This window comes from Crocuta crocuta, unplaced genomic scaffold (genome assembly GCF_008692635.1).
Source record: "Crocuta crocuta isolate KB4526 unplaced genomic scaffold, BGI_CrCroc_1.0 scaffold344, whole genome shotgun sequence".
Taxonomy (NCBI): Eukaryota; Metazoa; Chordata; class Mammalia; order Carnivora; family Hyaenidae; genus Crocuta; species Crocuta crocuta.
Window position 1 is genome coordinate 1,756,131 of NW_027533081.1, and position 14,758 is coordinate 1,770,888.

The 14,758-nt window shown below is 44.3% G+C and overlaps 1 protein-coding gene across 1 annotated transcript in view; it reads left to right on the forward strand.

Moving 5' to 3' along the window:
• Positions 1 to 296: 296 nt before the first annotated feature.
• Positions 297 to 14,758, forward strand: part of CDC45 (cell division cycle 45) — a 35,953-nt gene continuing 21,491 nt past the window's right edge. The window contains exons 1-7 of the mRNA XM_077745852.1: positions 297 to 555; positions 688 to 747; positions 1,380 to 1,472; positions 4,019 to 4,156; positions 5,131 to 5,277; positions 11,156 to 11,211; positions 13,314 to 13,362. Coding sequence (XP_077601978.1) covers positions 505 to 555; positions 688 to 747; positions 1,380 to 1,472; positions 4,019 to 4,156; positions 5,131 to 5,277; positions 11,156 to 11,211; positions 13,314 to 13,362 — 594 coding nt within the window. The 5' untranslated portion in view covers positions 297 to 504. The remainder of the gene's footprint in view (positions 556 to 687; positions 748 to 1,379; positions 1,473 to 4,018; positions 4,157 to 5,130; positions 5,278 to 11,155; positions 11,212 to 13,313; positions 13,363 to 14,758) is intronic.

Genomic DNA, 14,758 nt, shown 5'->3' on the forward strand with positions numbered 1-14,758 from the left:
CATGTAGACCTTCCGGCCTTTGCGTCAGCCATCGAGGATGCTGGCGGAAGTAAGCTACACATTCTTCTTCGAACTGCGCGGAGAGTTTATTGAAATCGTAAACTGACAACTTCGTTCGATGTATAAGGGAACTGAATTTACGTTAAGATTTTCTTTTCCTGGAGGGCCCAGTGGGAGGCAATAGGCTTCTCTTCCCAAAGTAAAGATGTCCACCAAACGTTGGATTTGTGGGTAAATGGGAGTCAGCATTGAAGCGAGCAACAGTGTTTGCGTCTTACCTGTGGATGACGCTCCTTTAGGAGCGGGCCTAACTTTTCCAACCCGGATGGCGGAGCGCTATGCCCGCCTCCAATATGGCCCAATCGGAAAGGTGGAAAGGCTGAGAACTAAGTAGGTATTGGTTGGCTCCTGGGCCAATCGGAAGAGTCCTGGTTTGGCGGGAGTCTTGACCGCAGCCAAAGCTCTAGGATCTTCAGCGCTAGCTCTGGTCCGGCCGCCGGGGCCATGTTTGTATCCGAATTCCGCAAGGAGTTCTACGAGGTGGTTCAGAACCAGGTGACCCTTTTTTTAAGATCTCGTGGCCTTGTCAGGGGGGAGGGGGAGGGATGAGGGGGAGCGGCCCTGGGAGGGCATGAGCGGCTAGTGTTCGTTTCTCTGCGTTCAACTGGCCCTCTCTTTTCCTGACAGAGGGTCCTTCTCTTTGTGGCCTCGGACGTGGACGCTCTGTGCGCTTGCAAGATCCTTCAGGTAAGCCTTGCGTAGTTTGGGAGGGAAGGGCCGGGGCCAAAGGGTGCTGGTGGGGCCTCGGGAGGAGTTTGGGAGTGCAAGATGGGCTGGGAGTCGGGCAGGAGCTCTGTCGGGAACCGCCCCTCTCCCCACCCCCCTGGTGAGAGCGCAGGCTAGGATAGGGGCTGGAGCAACTGAAATCTGGGGAGAGGGACTCTGAGAGGTCGCTTGTCTGGCAATAGTATTGGGTGGTTTAGAGAACGATTCGACAAAAGGCAGTTGCAATAACTTAGGCCAAAAAAATGGTTGCATTGGAGAGACCCTTAGACCTGGAGTGGATTCTCAAATGTGGGGTTTCAGACAGAGGAGTCTGTGGCAACTGAGGGCACAGTGGTGTCATAAGCAATATAAAAAATACAGAATTCTTTTCTCTATTAGGGAAGATCATTGGCTTGGTTTTGAATATGGTGCAATTTTTACATGACCTTTGGTTAGGCTGTTGGGTCAGGAACTACTTCTCAGAAGACCTAGAAATAAGATAAGCTCCCTCCCCCCACAATGTTTTCTTTTGGTGATTTTCAAAAATTCATTAAAGTTCACAGAATGTTATAGTGACGGCCTAAATATGATAGTTTTCAAAAATACTCTCTCAGGCTCTGTTCCAATGTGATCACGTGCAGTATACGCTGATTCCAGTTTCTGGGTGGCAAGAACTTGAAACTGCATTTCTTGAGCATAAAGAACAGGTATGAAAGAAACATTTTAAAGTAATTAGTCTTTTTATTCAGGTGCAATTTCTTAACACTAGCATTCTTTCTAGGTCCTCAGTAGGTTGCATGTATGTGTAAGTATCAACTGTATTAGCCAATATGATAGAGAAAAAATGAGATATACACAGAGTGGCTTGTCCTCAAGTTGTAGAGACAGAATTGATAACCAAAAATGGTAGTGAATGTGGACACTCTCTAACTTTGAATTTGTGTTACAGATATTTCAATGTAAGATGCTTAGAGTTTAGCAGTTCAATTTTTTTTTTACAAATAGTTTATTGTTAAATTAGTTTCCACATAACACCCAGTGCTCATCCCCACTAGTGCCCTCCTCCATGCCCATCCCCCCTCCCCCCCCACATCCATCAGTCCTCAGTTTTTGTCAGCATTCAAGAGTCTCTCATGGTTTGCCTCGCTCCCTTTCCCCCACCATTTCCCCCCTTCTTCTCCCCCTTGGTCCTCCGTCAAGTTCCTCCTAATCCTCCTATATGTGCAAACATATGATATTTGTCCTTCTCTGCCTGACTTATTTCGCTCAGCATAACACCCTCAAGGTCCATCCATGTTGCTACACATGGCCAGATTTCACTGTTTCTCATTGCCATATAGTATTCCATGGTATAGATAAACCACATCTTCTTGATCCATTCATCTGTTGATGGACACTTAGGCTCTTTCCATGTTTTAGCTATTGTGGAGAGTGCTGCTATGAACATTGGGGTACATGTGCTCCTATGCCTCAGCATTTCTGTATCCCTTGGGTAAATTCCTAGCAGTGCTATTGCTGGGTCCTAGGGGAGTTCTATTGTTAGTTTCCTGAGGAACCTCCACACTGTTTTCCAGAGGGGCTGTACCAGTTTACATTCCCACCAACAGTGTGGGAGGGTGCCCGTTTCTCCACATCCTCGCCAGCATCTAGAGTTCTCTGATTTGCTCATTTTAGCCACTCTGACTGGCGTGAGGTGATATCTCAGTGTGGTTTTGATTTGTATTTCCCTGATGAGGAGGGATGCTGAGCATCGTTTCATGTGTCTTAGCAGTTCAATTTTGATATGGCCTAGTTAAAATTATGTTAGACAAGGTGGCTATTTTACATTATCTCTCCAAGAAAAAGCATCCCGGTTCCAACTGGTAATCCAGGAACATATCTTCCTTAAACAGTAGAGGCCAGGACTCTTACCCCCTCTGTATGGGGCTATGCTGACGGATGGGACATTTTAGATCCCACTGGGTGGGACTGGAGTAGGGAAGAGGGTCTCGAGTCTGTGGCAACATTTAGGACTGTACAGCAGAGAGAAATCCTTACCTGGAGCTCCTGTCATCATGGAAGGGACTACTTGTGCCACCTCGATATTTATAAGGAAAAAGTTTTCTATAGTGATAGGATATAGTAAGGCTTAAATTAATATTTAGGTGCTCATTAAGTATGGGGTGCCCAAGACTTGTTACAAATTTAAACCTGTACGACCTGTTAGTACAGAGAAGCAGCACAACACAGTAGAGTGACTGAGATCTGCAGAGGCCTATTTATTTATTTATTTATTTATTGTTATTTAAAAAACTTTTTTTAATGTTTATTTATTTTTGAGAGAGACAGAGCATGAGCAGCGGAAGGCAGACAGATAGGGAGACCTAGAATCTGAAGTAGGCAGAGAAAGACAAATATCATATGTTTACACGTATAGGAGGATTAGGAGGCACTTGACAGAGGAACAAGGGGGAGAAGAAGGGGGGAAATGGTGGGGGAAAGGGAGAGAGGCAAACCATGAGAGACTCTTGAATGCTGACAAAAACTGAGGACTGATGGATGTGGGGGGGAGGAGGGATGGGCATGGAGGAGGGCACTTGTGGGGATGAGCACTGAGTGTTATGTGGAAACTAATTTGACAATAAACTATTTGTAAGAAAAAAAAAAGAATCTGAAGTAGCCTCCAGGCTCTGAACTGTCAGCACAGAGCCTGACGCGGGGCTCGAACTCATGAACAGTGAGATCATGACCTGAGCTGAAGTCAGACACTTAACCAACTGAGCGACCTAGATGCCCCATATTATTATTATTTTTTAATGTTTATTTTTGAGAGAGCAAGAGTTGGGGAGGGGCAGAGAGAGAGAGAGACAGACAGACATAGAAGTTGAACACTTAACCAACTGAGCCACCCACGTGCCCCTGCCAAGGCCCATTTATGCATTTGAAGTCTTATTCTGCTCCCCATCAGCTTCTTGACCTTGTGCGTCATGACCCCGAGCCATGCTGAGTCTTCATGTGCTCCTTGGTAAAGCAGAGACCGCCACAGGGCCAACCATGGGCCCTATCTCAAGGTGTCATCAATGGAAATGAAATAGCATATGGAGTACATCAAAGTACTTTACCCAGGCCAGCTGTGTAAAGCCCCTTGCCATCAGGGCCTCACTGATGTCAGGGGTTTGAAGTGTCTCAGCAGAAGGACTCAGAGGCCTAGTGTGCTGAAGGTAAAGGACCTACTCAAGGCACTTACTTCCCAACGTCTCTCTCTTTGTTTCAGTTCCATTATTTTATCCTCATAAACTGTGGAGCTAATGTAGACCTATTGGATATCCTTCAGCCCGATGAAGATGCCATATTTTTTGTATGTGACACCCACAGGCCAGTTAACGTCGTGAATGTCTATAACGACACCCAGGTAACCTGGCCTTTGGGGCCCGTGTCTCCTCCGAGTTCTCCTATCGATTTGTACCTTTTATGCTATGGGCAACATCGCACCTGATGTTCTAAGCAAGGCATATATCTACCTCTCCTATAGGAGTTGGACCAGCCTGAGGGCAAGAATCTGGTCTTGCTTATCTGTGGTGAGAAATGCAGCACCTAAGTCTTGAAGGTGCTCAGAATGCATTTTGGAATTCACTTAACCTAAAAGTATAGGGACCAGAACCCTGTACCAAGCCTGCCCTTAGAGCTCAGGCGCAGCCTGGTGTCATTGTATATCAGGAGATCTAGAGGCCTTAGCCCTATAAGTGGGCCAAGGGCCTTCCCTGCCCATCCAAAGGGTAGTGTGAGGACCTGTAAGACAATGTACAGTGTAAGAGACCACTGTTAGCCTAAAATTGCTATGCTGTGCTTCCTCTTTGAACCCCCGGCAGCAAGCATGGAGCCTGGCACAGGGCAGCCACCTAAGCATTCTCTGAGTTGATCCCACTCATGTTATCAAAGTGTAGGCCTCAAAGTTCTCATGTGAAGGACGGCTCTAAGTGAAGTCAGCCTGGAATTGCTTTTAGAGACAGCAGTTTAACTTCCGTAGGGGTCACACACTTCCCTGTCTTCTGTCAGAGTCCAAGTTGCAGGGTGTTCATTTTGTTTGCTTGGAGTGTGGCATGAGAGGAAATCTTTTTTCCCAGACTTAAAGGACTGTGGAAGGTTTTTAATTTTCAGAATTTTCGCATATCACATGGTACAACTCCAATGCCTCAGTGAGAGGAGATGAAAACAAGAAAATGTTTGAGAAAAAGTCTGAAAAATTCTCAAACAGGTGGCTCTTTGTACAGAAACCTTAATGAGTTAGCTCTTTGGGAACTAAGATTCTGCAAGAGAAAACGTGTAATGGAGAGCTTTCTGTCAATGAGAGAGAAGAGCCTTGATTGCTTTTTGTTTTAATCTTAGATCAAACTCCTCATTAAACAAGATGATGACCTCGAAGTTCCTGCCTATGATGATATCTTCAGGGATGAAGAAGAGGATGAAGAGCATTTGGAGGATGAAAGTGACAATGCGTCAGAGCCTTCTGCAAAGCGCACACGGTTAGAAGAGGTGGGTTTCGGCCTCACCTAAGTCTTGAGTAACGTCATTCCCAGAAGTCCGAGCTTAGACTGGAGCCTTCGGGGCCCAGGGGTAGCTGGGATTCAGCAGGCATGGGCATTGATTCTGGACTCTGGTATCCCTTGGCTGCATGGCCTCAGGCAGGTTACTGAACTTCTCTGAGCTTTGACATCCTTGTCTGTACAGTAGAATTTCATCAGATGAACTGAAACTTAGGATAGCTCAGTTCTTCGCTTAGACAGCAGGCATTTTTAAAAAGCAGTACAGAAAGGGGCACGTGGGTGGCTCAGTTGGTTAAGCATCCAACTCTTGATTTCGGCTCAGGTCATGATGTCACAGTTTGTGGGTTCAAGCCCCATGTTGGGCTCTGCGCTGATGGCACAGAGCCTGCCTAGGATTCTCTCTCCCTCTCTCTGCCCTTTCCCTGCTCATGTGCTCTCTCTCTCAAAGTAAATAAACATTAAAAAAAAAAAAGCAATACAGAGAAACAATAAATAGCATAAACATCCCCTCCCTGCCCCACTCCCCTCCAGACTCACTCTCTGCAGTCACTGTGAAGGAACAACATAGGTCCATAGCCCTCAGGCAGGCTCAGTCCTCAGTGGTCACTCCAGAGGAAGCATCTTGTGTGCAGAGATTAGAGTTGTTTAAGCCTGGTGAGTCTTGGGTCTGAGATGGTTACCCGATTTGGGGCCCAACGCTGGTGGCTCCTACTACATGAAAAATTAAATGTGGGAGGTGGTTGTTCCTCTAATAGGAGGGCCAAGTTTTATTCTAGTGTTCAGTGGTGTGAAAGAAGTTGATGCCCTCTGATTCCCAGTGCTGGGTGAACATGCTGAAATTTGCTTCTGGAATGTTTCATCCTTGGCCTGACATTTCCCAATAAGGTGCTTTAGCAGAGCTCTTTTGAGCCATTTTCCAGACATTCAGGACACTGTCCATCTGGGAATGTGTCCTGTTAAGGTAGGAGTGTTTTCTCCTTACCATCCCTGCCTTTGGGCAATTATTTCTCTAGAGTTTTGGGCAGTCTGATCAGGGACCTCAGACACATTCTTAGATTCCCTTTCCTCTTGTCCAGCTCTTTATCTGTTCCACTCTCTGGCCAACTTCTGGTCTTTATCTTCTAATCTTTGATTTCTAAGAGCTCTCATTTTGTTATCTGATGCTCCTATTTTTGTAGCATTCTTTTAACTATTGATGAACTGCTTTCCATCAGGCTCCATATATCGGTATTTGGTGGGATTTTCCCTGGAAACATTCATGTTCTGCAGATAAGAGTCTTGGAATTCTCCATCCTGACTAATAAATATATTTCAGCACCTACTCTGTGCTTCCTTTCCAGTGGGGGAGACATAAGGAATATGAGCAGGTCAAGGATGGTTTCAGATGGAGAGCTATGTCCTATCAAAAATAAAGCAAGGTAACAGGCTGGACAGGGAATGGGCTGCTTTTATGAAGATGGCCATGGACACTTGACCTGATGAGGAAGCAAAGAGGCAGAAGGATCCCCAGGAGGTACATCCAGCGCAGTGTCCACAGACACGAGAGCTCTTAGGGAGGTGGAGTCAGGCTAGAACTAATGGGAGGGTTTGGCAGTAAAGAGAATGTCATTGGTCTTGACAAGGTGTCAGAACATGTCAGAGCCTCCATTGACATGCTTAATGCATCTATTTAGAGTCTCTGTTTGTGAATGCTTTCTGTAGTATTCACATGCATAATTATGCATATGTAACATGCATAATTTCCCACCGTTTTATTTTGAAAAAAATGTTGACGTATACAACAGTTGAAAGGATTGTACAATTAATACCCATATACCTTGTATTCAGCAATTTTGCACATTTGCCTTCTTTCTATATATTTTTGTTGTTGTGTTTGTTTTATGCTAAATCATTTGAGACGAAGTTGCAGGGGCACCTAGGTTGCTCAGTCGTTTAAACATCTGACTCTTGATTTCAGCTCAGGTCATGATCTCACAGTTCATGGGTTCAAACCTTTATTTATTGGGCTCTGTGCTGACAGTGTGGAGCCTGCTTGGAATTCTCTCTCTTTTCCTCTCTCTCTGCCCCTCCCTCCCATGCACACACACACTCTCTCTCTCTCTCTCTCAAAATAAATAAATAAGCTTTACTTTTTAAAATGTTTTTATTTTGAGAGAGAGAGCGTGAGCAAACATGCATGCATGCAAGCAGAGGAGGGTCAGAAGGAGAGAGAGAGAGAACCCGAAGCAGGCCACACACTGTCAGCACAGACCCTGATGTGGGGCTTGATCCCACAAACTGTGAGATCATGACCTTAGATGAAATCAAGAGTTGGACGCTTAACTGACTGAGTCACCCAGATGCCCCTAAATAAATAAACTTTAAAATGCATCTTCTAAGAGCATTCTTCTATGTAAATGCAATACTATTATCATACATAAGCAGTTAAGAGCATCATCTAATATTCAACCCATATTCAAATTTCATTTGTCCCCCAAAATAGATTTTGTAGCTGCTTTTGTTTCTGAAATGTCATCCAACCAGGGCTGGCACATTTGTGTTTAGCTATTTCTCTTGTCTCTCTTTTTTTAATATTTATTTATTTAGGTGATCTCTGCACCTGATATGGGGCTAGAACTCATGACTCCGAGATCAAGAGTCGCATGCTTCTCTGATTGAGCCAGCCAGGCATCCCTCTTGTCTTTTTTTTTTTTTTTTAATATTTTTATTTGTTTCTAGGAGAGAGAGAGACAGCATGAGCAGGGGAAGGTCAGAGAGACAGGGAGATACAGACTCTGAAATAGGCTCCAGGCTCTGAGCTGGCAGTCAGCACAGAGCCCGACGTGGGGCTCGAACCCACGAACCGCGAGATCATGACCTAAGCGAAAGTCGGACGCTTAACCGACTAAGCCACCCAGGCGCCCCGCTCTTAATTGTCTTTTAACCTAGACCAGGACCCTACCTCTTTTTGTTTTTTCTTTTTTTTTCTGTTTTGTTTGGAATGACATTGGAGGCCAGTCCAGTTCTCTAGTATTTATCACTTGTTCGTGGAGTACTTTTACTTGCACCTCTATCCTTGCATTTTATGTAATCCAGGTTTAGGACTACATACTTGATTTTGGTAAGAGTTAGCCCTTTGAGAATACTTCAGTGGTAATTATATCTTCATGATTTGTAAATCTACGTGGATTCAAGGTATAGTCTCAGAAACATTTTTATTAATAAGAGTGTACACTCAAAGAGATTTAGAGACAATAGGCTATAAATGTGGAAACATTACCTTACTTTACTTCCCTTACTCTCCTCTGTTTATGCGAGTTTCTTAATTATATTCTCTGTGTACATTTAGATCTACGTCTACAATGGTATAAATTTGGCTTCAACAAACATGATTCTATTCTAAAACTCAAGAGCATAAGGAAAGCCTATTGTATTTACCCAATTTTTACTCAGCACGTTCTTCCTTCCATCCTGACGTTCCAAGGTTTTTTCTTTTGTCATTTTCTTTTTGTTTCCTGAAGTCCTTTAACTTTTTTTTTAGAGACAATCTGCTGGCAGTAAATTCTCTTAGTGTTCCTTTTCCTGAGAATTTTTTGACTTTTCCCCTCATTCCTGAAAGATATTTTCACAGGGTGTGGGATTTGGAGTTAACAGCTTTTTTCTGTCAGTGCTTGAAAATGTTATGCTACTTCTTCTGGCCTTTGTAGTTTCTACTGAGAAATCTGCTTCCATTCATACTGTTTTATCCTGTACATAAGATGTCATTTTTCTTTTGCTTTTTTTGAGATTTAAAAAAAAATGGGGGCTCTACTGTTCATAAATTTAATTACAATGTGTCTTGGTGTGGATATCTTTGGGTTTAACCTATTGGGTTTCAGTCAGCTTCTTGAATCTGTAAGTTTCTGTCTCTTGCCAGAATTTGAGCCGTATTTCTTCCAGGGTGTTTTTACCCTTTCCCCTCCTCCTTCCAAGGCACCAATCACACGAAGGTTAGGTCTTTTGTTGTAGGCTCACATGCTACTGCTTGTTTGTTTGTTTGTTTGTTTTTCCAGTCCATTTACCCCTCTGTTAATCAGACTGGATAATTTCTATCATTCTATCTGCTGGTTCTTTCCTCTGTCCCTCCATTCTGCTCTTGAGCCCCTCTACTGAGTTTCTATTTCAGTTGTCATTTTCAGTTTTAAATTTCATTTTGTTTCTTCTTCATTTTTCTATTTATTTGCTAAAACTTCCTATTTTTTTTCATTTGTTTCAACTGTGTTTTTAATTGCTCATTGAAGCATTTTTGTGATGGCGGCTTTAAAAATATTTGTTGGGTAATTTTCACATCTTTGTCATTTTGGTGTTAGCACTTATAGATTTCCTATTTTAGTGTTCAGTTTGAGATCTTCCTGGCTCTTGGTATGATGAGTGCTTTTCAAATGAAACTTGGACATTTTTATATTATGTTTTGATATTCTGGGTCTTATTTAAGCCTTCTGTGTTAATCTGCTTTCTCTGACATCACTCTGACAAAGGAGAGAAGGTGGGCATCATGTCTCTTTATAGCCAGGTGGAGATAGAAGTTAAAGATATTAGACCTCCATTAACCACCAAGAGAAGTGGCTCCTTGTTACCACTGGGCAAGGAAGGTCCAGGCTCACTGCTTGGCCCCTCTGATACCACCCCAGTGAGCATGTTGGGAGACATTACAGGTGAAAGGTGAAGTGTTACAGGTGGGAGGTGTTCACCAGGGTGGCAATCTAGGCTTCTGCTTCATCTTTGCTGGGTTGATAGGAGTGGGGCCACTGTTTTTGGTGGTGGTGGTGCCTGGATTAAACCAATTATTGTCTAAAAGTTTTCTTCTTTCAGGGCTGCTCCTTAGGGACCTTTGGCTTTTGTTGAGGACTTTTTTCTCTGTGCCTGTGGGTGTTTCCAGGTTGCTGGCTTCTTCATCTTCACGTCTGGGATCTATAAGTCAAAATAACCCAAAAAACCAAAAAAACCCCAGGGAACTCATCACCCTGTCGCTTCTTAGATCCCAGGGTCCCCAGCTGGTTGGCCTTTCTTTCCACCTTTCAGAGTTTTATTTTGTTTGCTTTACATATAGACAGTGTGTTTAAGTGTATTTAGTGGACACATATGGAAAATTAGATGGGAAATTTCCATTTTTCTGGAAGCAAAAATCCTTGGGACCATGGATTTTTAAAACCGCCACACTACCTCATACCTTTGCTGTGAGAACTAAACAGATTGTGCCTGTAAAATTAGAATAGCAGCTGGCACAGGGAAGGACATAGGTAACATTAGTGCTATTGATCTGGTGGGGAAGCCAGTATGAAGTGGCTGTGCACTTCTGGATCACACAGTGGTGGGGACGATGGAAGGCTGAAGTGGACAGATGGAACAGATGGACAGAGTGTACCCTGAGCAGGCACTGGGGAAACATCTGCTCCTGTCCATGATATCGTGTCTGTATAGGGTCCTGACCATCCCCCATCTCACTTCTTCTCTTCTAGGACCAGACTGAGCTTAGGACATGGGTATGAATAACTGATGTTTTCCCTCAGGGGTCCATGCCCAGTGGCTTCTGCCTGATTCGAAACTTCTCAGGCTACAGGGGTACATTCTTGGCTTATTTGCTCAACCTCTTTTTTTTTTTTTTTATGTTTATTTTTGAAGGAGAGAGACAGAGAGACAGTGCGTGAGAGGGGGAGGGGCAGAGAACAAAGGAGACGCAGAATCTGAAACAGGTTCCAGGCTCTGAGCTGTCAGCACAAAGCCCAACTCAGGGCTTGAACTCACAAACTAAGAGATCGTGACCTGAGCCGAAGTCAGATGCTTAACCAACTGAGCCACCGAGGCTCCCCTACTTGCTCAACCTTTTGTTCTTTTTGTCCCTATATCAGGAGATAGTGGCACAAACCATGAAGAGGAGGCAGCGGAGAGAGTGGGAGGCCCGGAGGTGAGTGTGTACTTCAGGCAGCACCCTGTGCCACAGAGCCCATAATCCCTCTGGGTTACCTATGTTTTCCACGATGACTGGGTACTTTTTGTTTTTTTTTCCCCATTTGAAGACAATACATTTAGTTTGGTTTTTTTTAAACGTTTATTTTGAGAGAGAGAGATTGAGAACGAGTTCGAGCAGGGGAGGGGCAGAAAGAGAGGGAGAATCCCAAGCAGGTTCCTTGCTGTTAGTGCAGAGCCAGCACGGGGCTCAGCCTCACGAATTGTGAGATTGTGACCTGAGCCAAAATCAAGAGTCGGAGGCTTAACCGACTGAGCCACCCAATCACCCCAGTTCATATAGTTTAGAGTCTCTGGGCTGGTGGCTCCAGGAGTGAGCATGTGTTCCCTGTATCCGAGAAGACCTCTGGATACCCTCTGTATCATGCTGTGGTCTCATAAGTGGCAGGACTGGGCCCAGAGGTCTTCTAAATACATATTCTCTGTTAGGGATGACAGCCGTGTGTCTTTTATTTTTGTTGTTTTTCCAAATATAGTTTTATGTGTAAGTTCTTTCTAAATAAGATAGATGCTAATTGTATAAAAGTTTTCATAGAAAAAAATGCGTATGAGAAGGAAACTGAATTATCCAAAATTCCTCTTCATATTGCAAATTAAAAAATTGAAGTGCTCTAGGGGCACCTGCGTGGCTCAGTTGGTAAGTGTCCAACTTCAGCTCAGGTCATGATCTCACCATTCGTGGGTTTGAGCTCTGCATTGGGCTCTGTGCTGAGAGCTCAGAGCCTGGAGCTTCCTTCAGATTCTATGTCTCTCTCTCTGCCCCTCCCTCGCTCACGCTCTGACTCCCTCTCTCTCTCTTAAAAATGAATAAACATTAAAAAAAATTGAAGCAGGGGCGTCTAGGTGGCTTAGTCAGTTAAGTGTCCGACTTTCGCTTAGGTCATGATCTCACGGTTCGTGGGTTCAAGCCCCGCGTCGGGCTCTGTGCTGACTGCCAGCTCAGAGCCTGGAGCCTATTTCAGAGTCTGTATCTCCCTGTCTCTCTGACCCTCCCCTGCTCACACTCCCCTGCTCACACTGTCTCTCTCTCTCTCTCTCTCCTAGAAATAAATAAAAATATTAAAAAAAAAATCGAAGCACTCTGAAATAAAAAAAATGGAAAGATTATTGTACCTTGAGGTGACCGTGTAGCAGTGCCATTGAGCTGAATATTCCTTATTCCATCCAGTCCCTGAAAATCTCTGCTGTTCCAGCTGAGGGTGTTGTACTTGGCCACCCCCTCATGGAAGGACAATGAAAAACCATTTCAGGAAGTGTAAGGAAAAGGAAGGTGAATATAATCCATATTCACTGATCGGAAGACATTCTGGCTTTGAATCAATCTTCCTGGGGTATCTGTACTTGTGCGTATTTTATGTGATCATAACACGCACCTAATTTTGCATTGTTTTTACTTAATCTAACCATTGTTTTGAATGTCTTATTTATTTCTGAGAGAGAGATAGCATGAGCAGGGGAGGGGCAGAGATAGAGGAAGACACAGAATCTGAAACAGGCTCCAGGCTCTGAGCTGTCAGCACAGAACCTGACGCAGGGCTCAAACCCATGAACCGTGAGATCATGACCTGAGCCGAAGTCGGATGCTCAGCCAACTGAGCCACCCAGGTGCCCTGAATCTAACCAATTTTTTATAGTTCCAAACCACTTTTATGACCTGCATTATACTTACATGGTCAATCTCCTTTTTTTTGAACTGGAGGTTACTTCTGGTATTTTGCCATGACAAATAAGGCTGCAATGAACAACCTTGTTTGTGCACATAGTGTTGTCTTGCTTATCCCTTTGAATTGTTGTCTTAGGATAGAAGTGGGATTCTAAGACTGTTCTATGTCATTTTACATCTTCCATTGCTACAGCCTTTTATGTCAATATTCCCTTTCCTGCATTGCACATGTGCACTCTGAAACACCCTATAAGCGAATATAAGGAGTACTGGCACTTAAAGTGTTTCTTTGAGAACTGTCAAGTTTTAGCATTTTCCAAATGTTTGTGTTCCCTGCACTGCTTCCTGATGAAGAACTGCATTTTATGTCGTTACAGAAGAGACATCCTCTTTGATTATGAACAGTATGAATATCATGGGACATCGGTATGTATGGGAAGGTGTACTTTACCATAAAGTTCTGAATCTAGGAGTCAGTGTCCTAAAACGTGAGGAGGAATGAATGTAGGTTTTAGAACCACAAAAGCCTGGTTTGAATCTGAACCTCTCAACTTCTGCTGTGTGACCTAGGGCAGGTGGGGCAGCCTCTCTGAAAGTTAAACTTCTACTCCTCCATAAAAGGAAGAGAACAACCCTCACTTCATAGGCAGTTGTTAGGATGGTCCTGCACACCCAGTAGATGTCCAAAGGACAGAAGCTATTATTTTTGTTCACCATCAAAAATACAGAACAAATCTGTACTTGTAATTACAGAGACCCATCACTGCATGTGTTACAGAACAGGATTTCACATGGAAAACCTACTGTGTTGACTCTGGTAGGGTTTTAAAGAAAAATTAAAGAAAACGTAAAGAAAAAATTTTTAGGTTTATTTATTTTGAGAGAGTACGCACAAGCAGGGAAGGGGCAGAGGGGAGAGAGAATCCTCAGCAGGCTCTGCGCCATCAGTGCAGAGCTTGATGTGGGGCTGGAACTTATGAACTGTGACATTATGACCTGAGCTGAGATCAAGAGTCAGATGCTTAACAACTGTGCCACCCAGCTGCCCCTGACTCTGATAGTGTTGAGCAGAGCTCAAGGCTTTAAGGATCCCTAGAAAATAAATTTCCAGTTATATATCATGTGTTCAGTATTAGCATTTGGCCCTGGGGCCTTGAACTCTGAGTGCCATATTGCCAGCATCCCTTTTACTCTCAAGGTCTCATTGCCCTTTGAAGGATCATTTTTTGCCCTCTCTGCTCTGCCCCAGCACATGGGAAATTCTAAGCAGTAGGAGGTGGGTGGGGCAGCGGGTGCCCAGCTCCCTCCAGATTTGTGAACCATTCTCTTGGCAATCTCTGGTGGGCAGCCCAGCATTGCACAGCCAATGGGACGTTAGAGCCTTCTGGTCAGACGCTAATACCCCTTGTTGTCTCCTACCAAAACCCAGACTCTCTGCCCACAGGGAAAGCAGACAGCCCTATTAGAAAGATCTTTCTCACAGAGGTCCTGAGGCACCCTTCCTTTTTAATGTCCAGGTAACAGGATCCAAGGCCCTACCTCATCCAGCCTTCCTGAGAGTGTGTAAGCCTGCCAGCCAGCCAGGAGGAGTGTGTGGATGTAGGTCCCTAACCTTCTGGCTTAGTGCCTCCCTAGTATCACCAAGGGACCCAGTGAGATGTGTAGAGACCTTAGCACAATGCTGTTCTCAGATGTTCTCCCTTGCATGATGAAGTACACACGTAGAAATGACTAGTTAGCAGAGCAGACAGTGAAGATCACTTGAGTTACTCTGTCTTCCTCCCTTGGTTTGGCCTGGAATCCACCCATGTTTCCTTCCCTA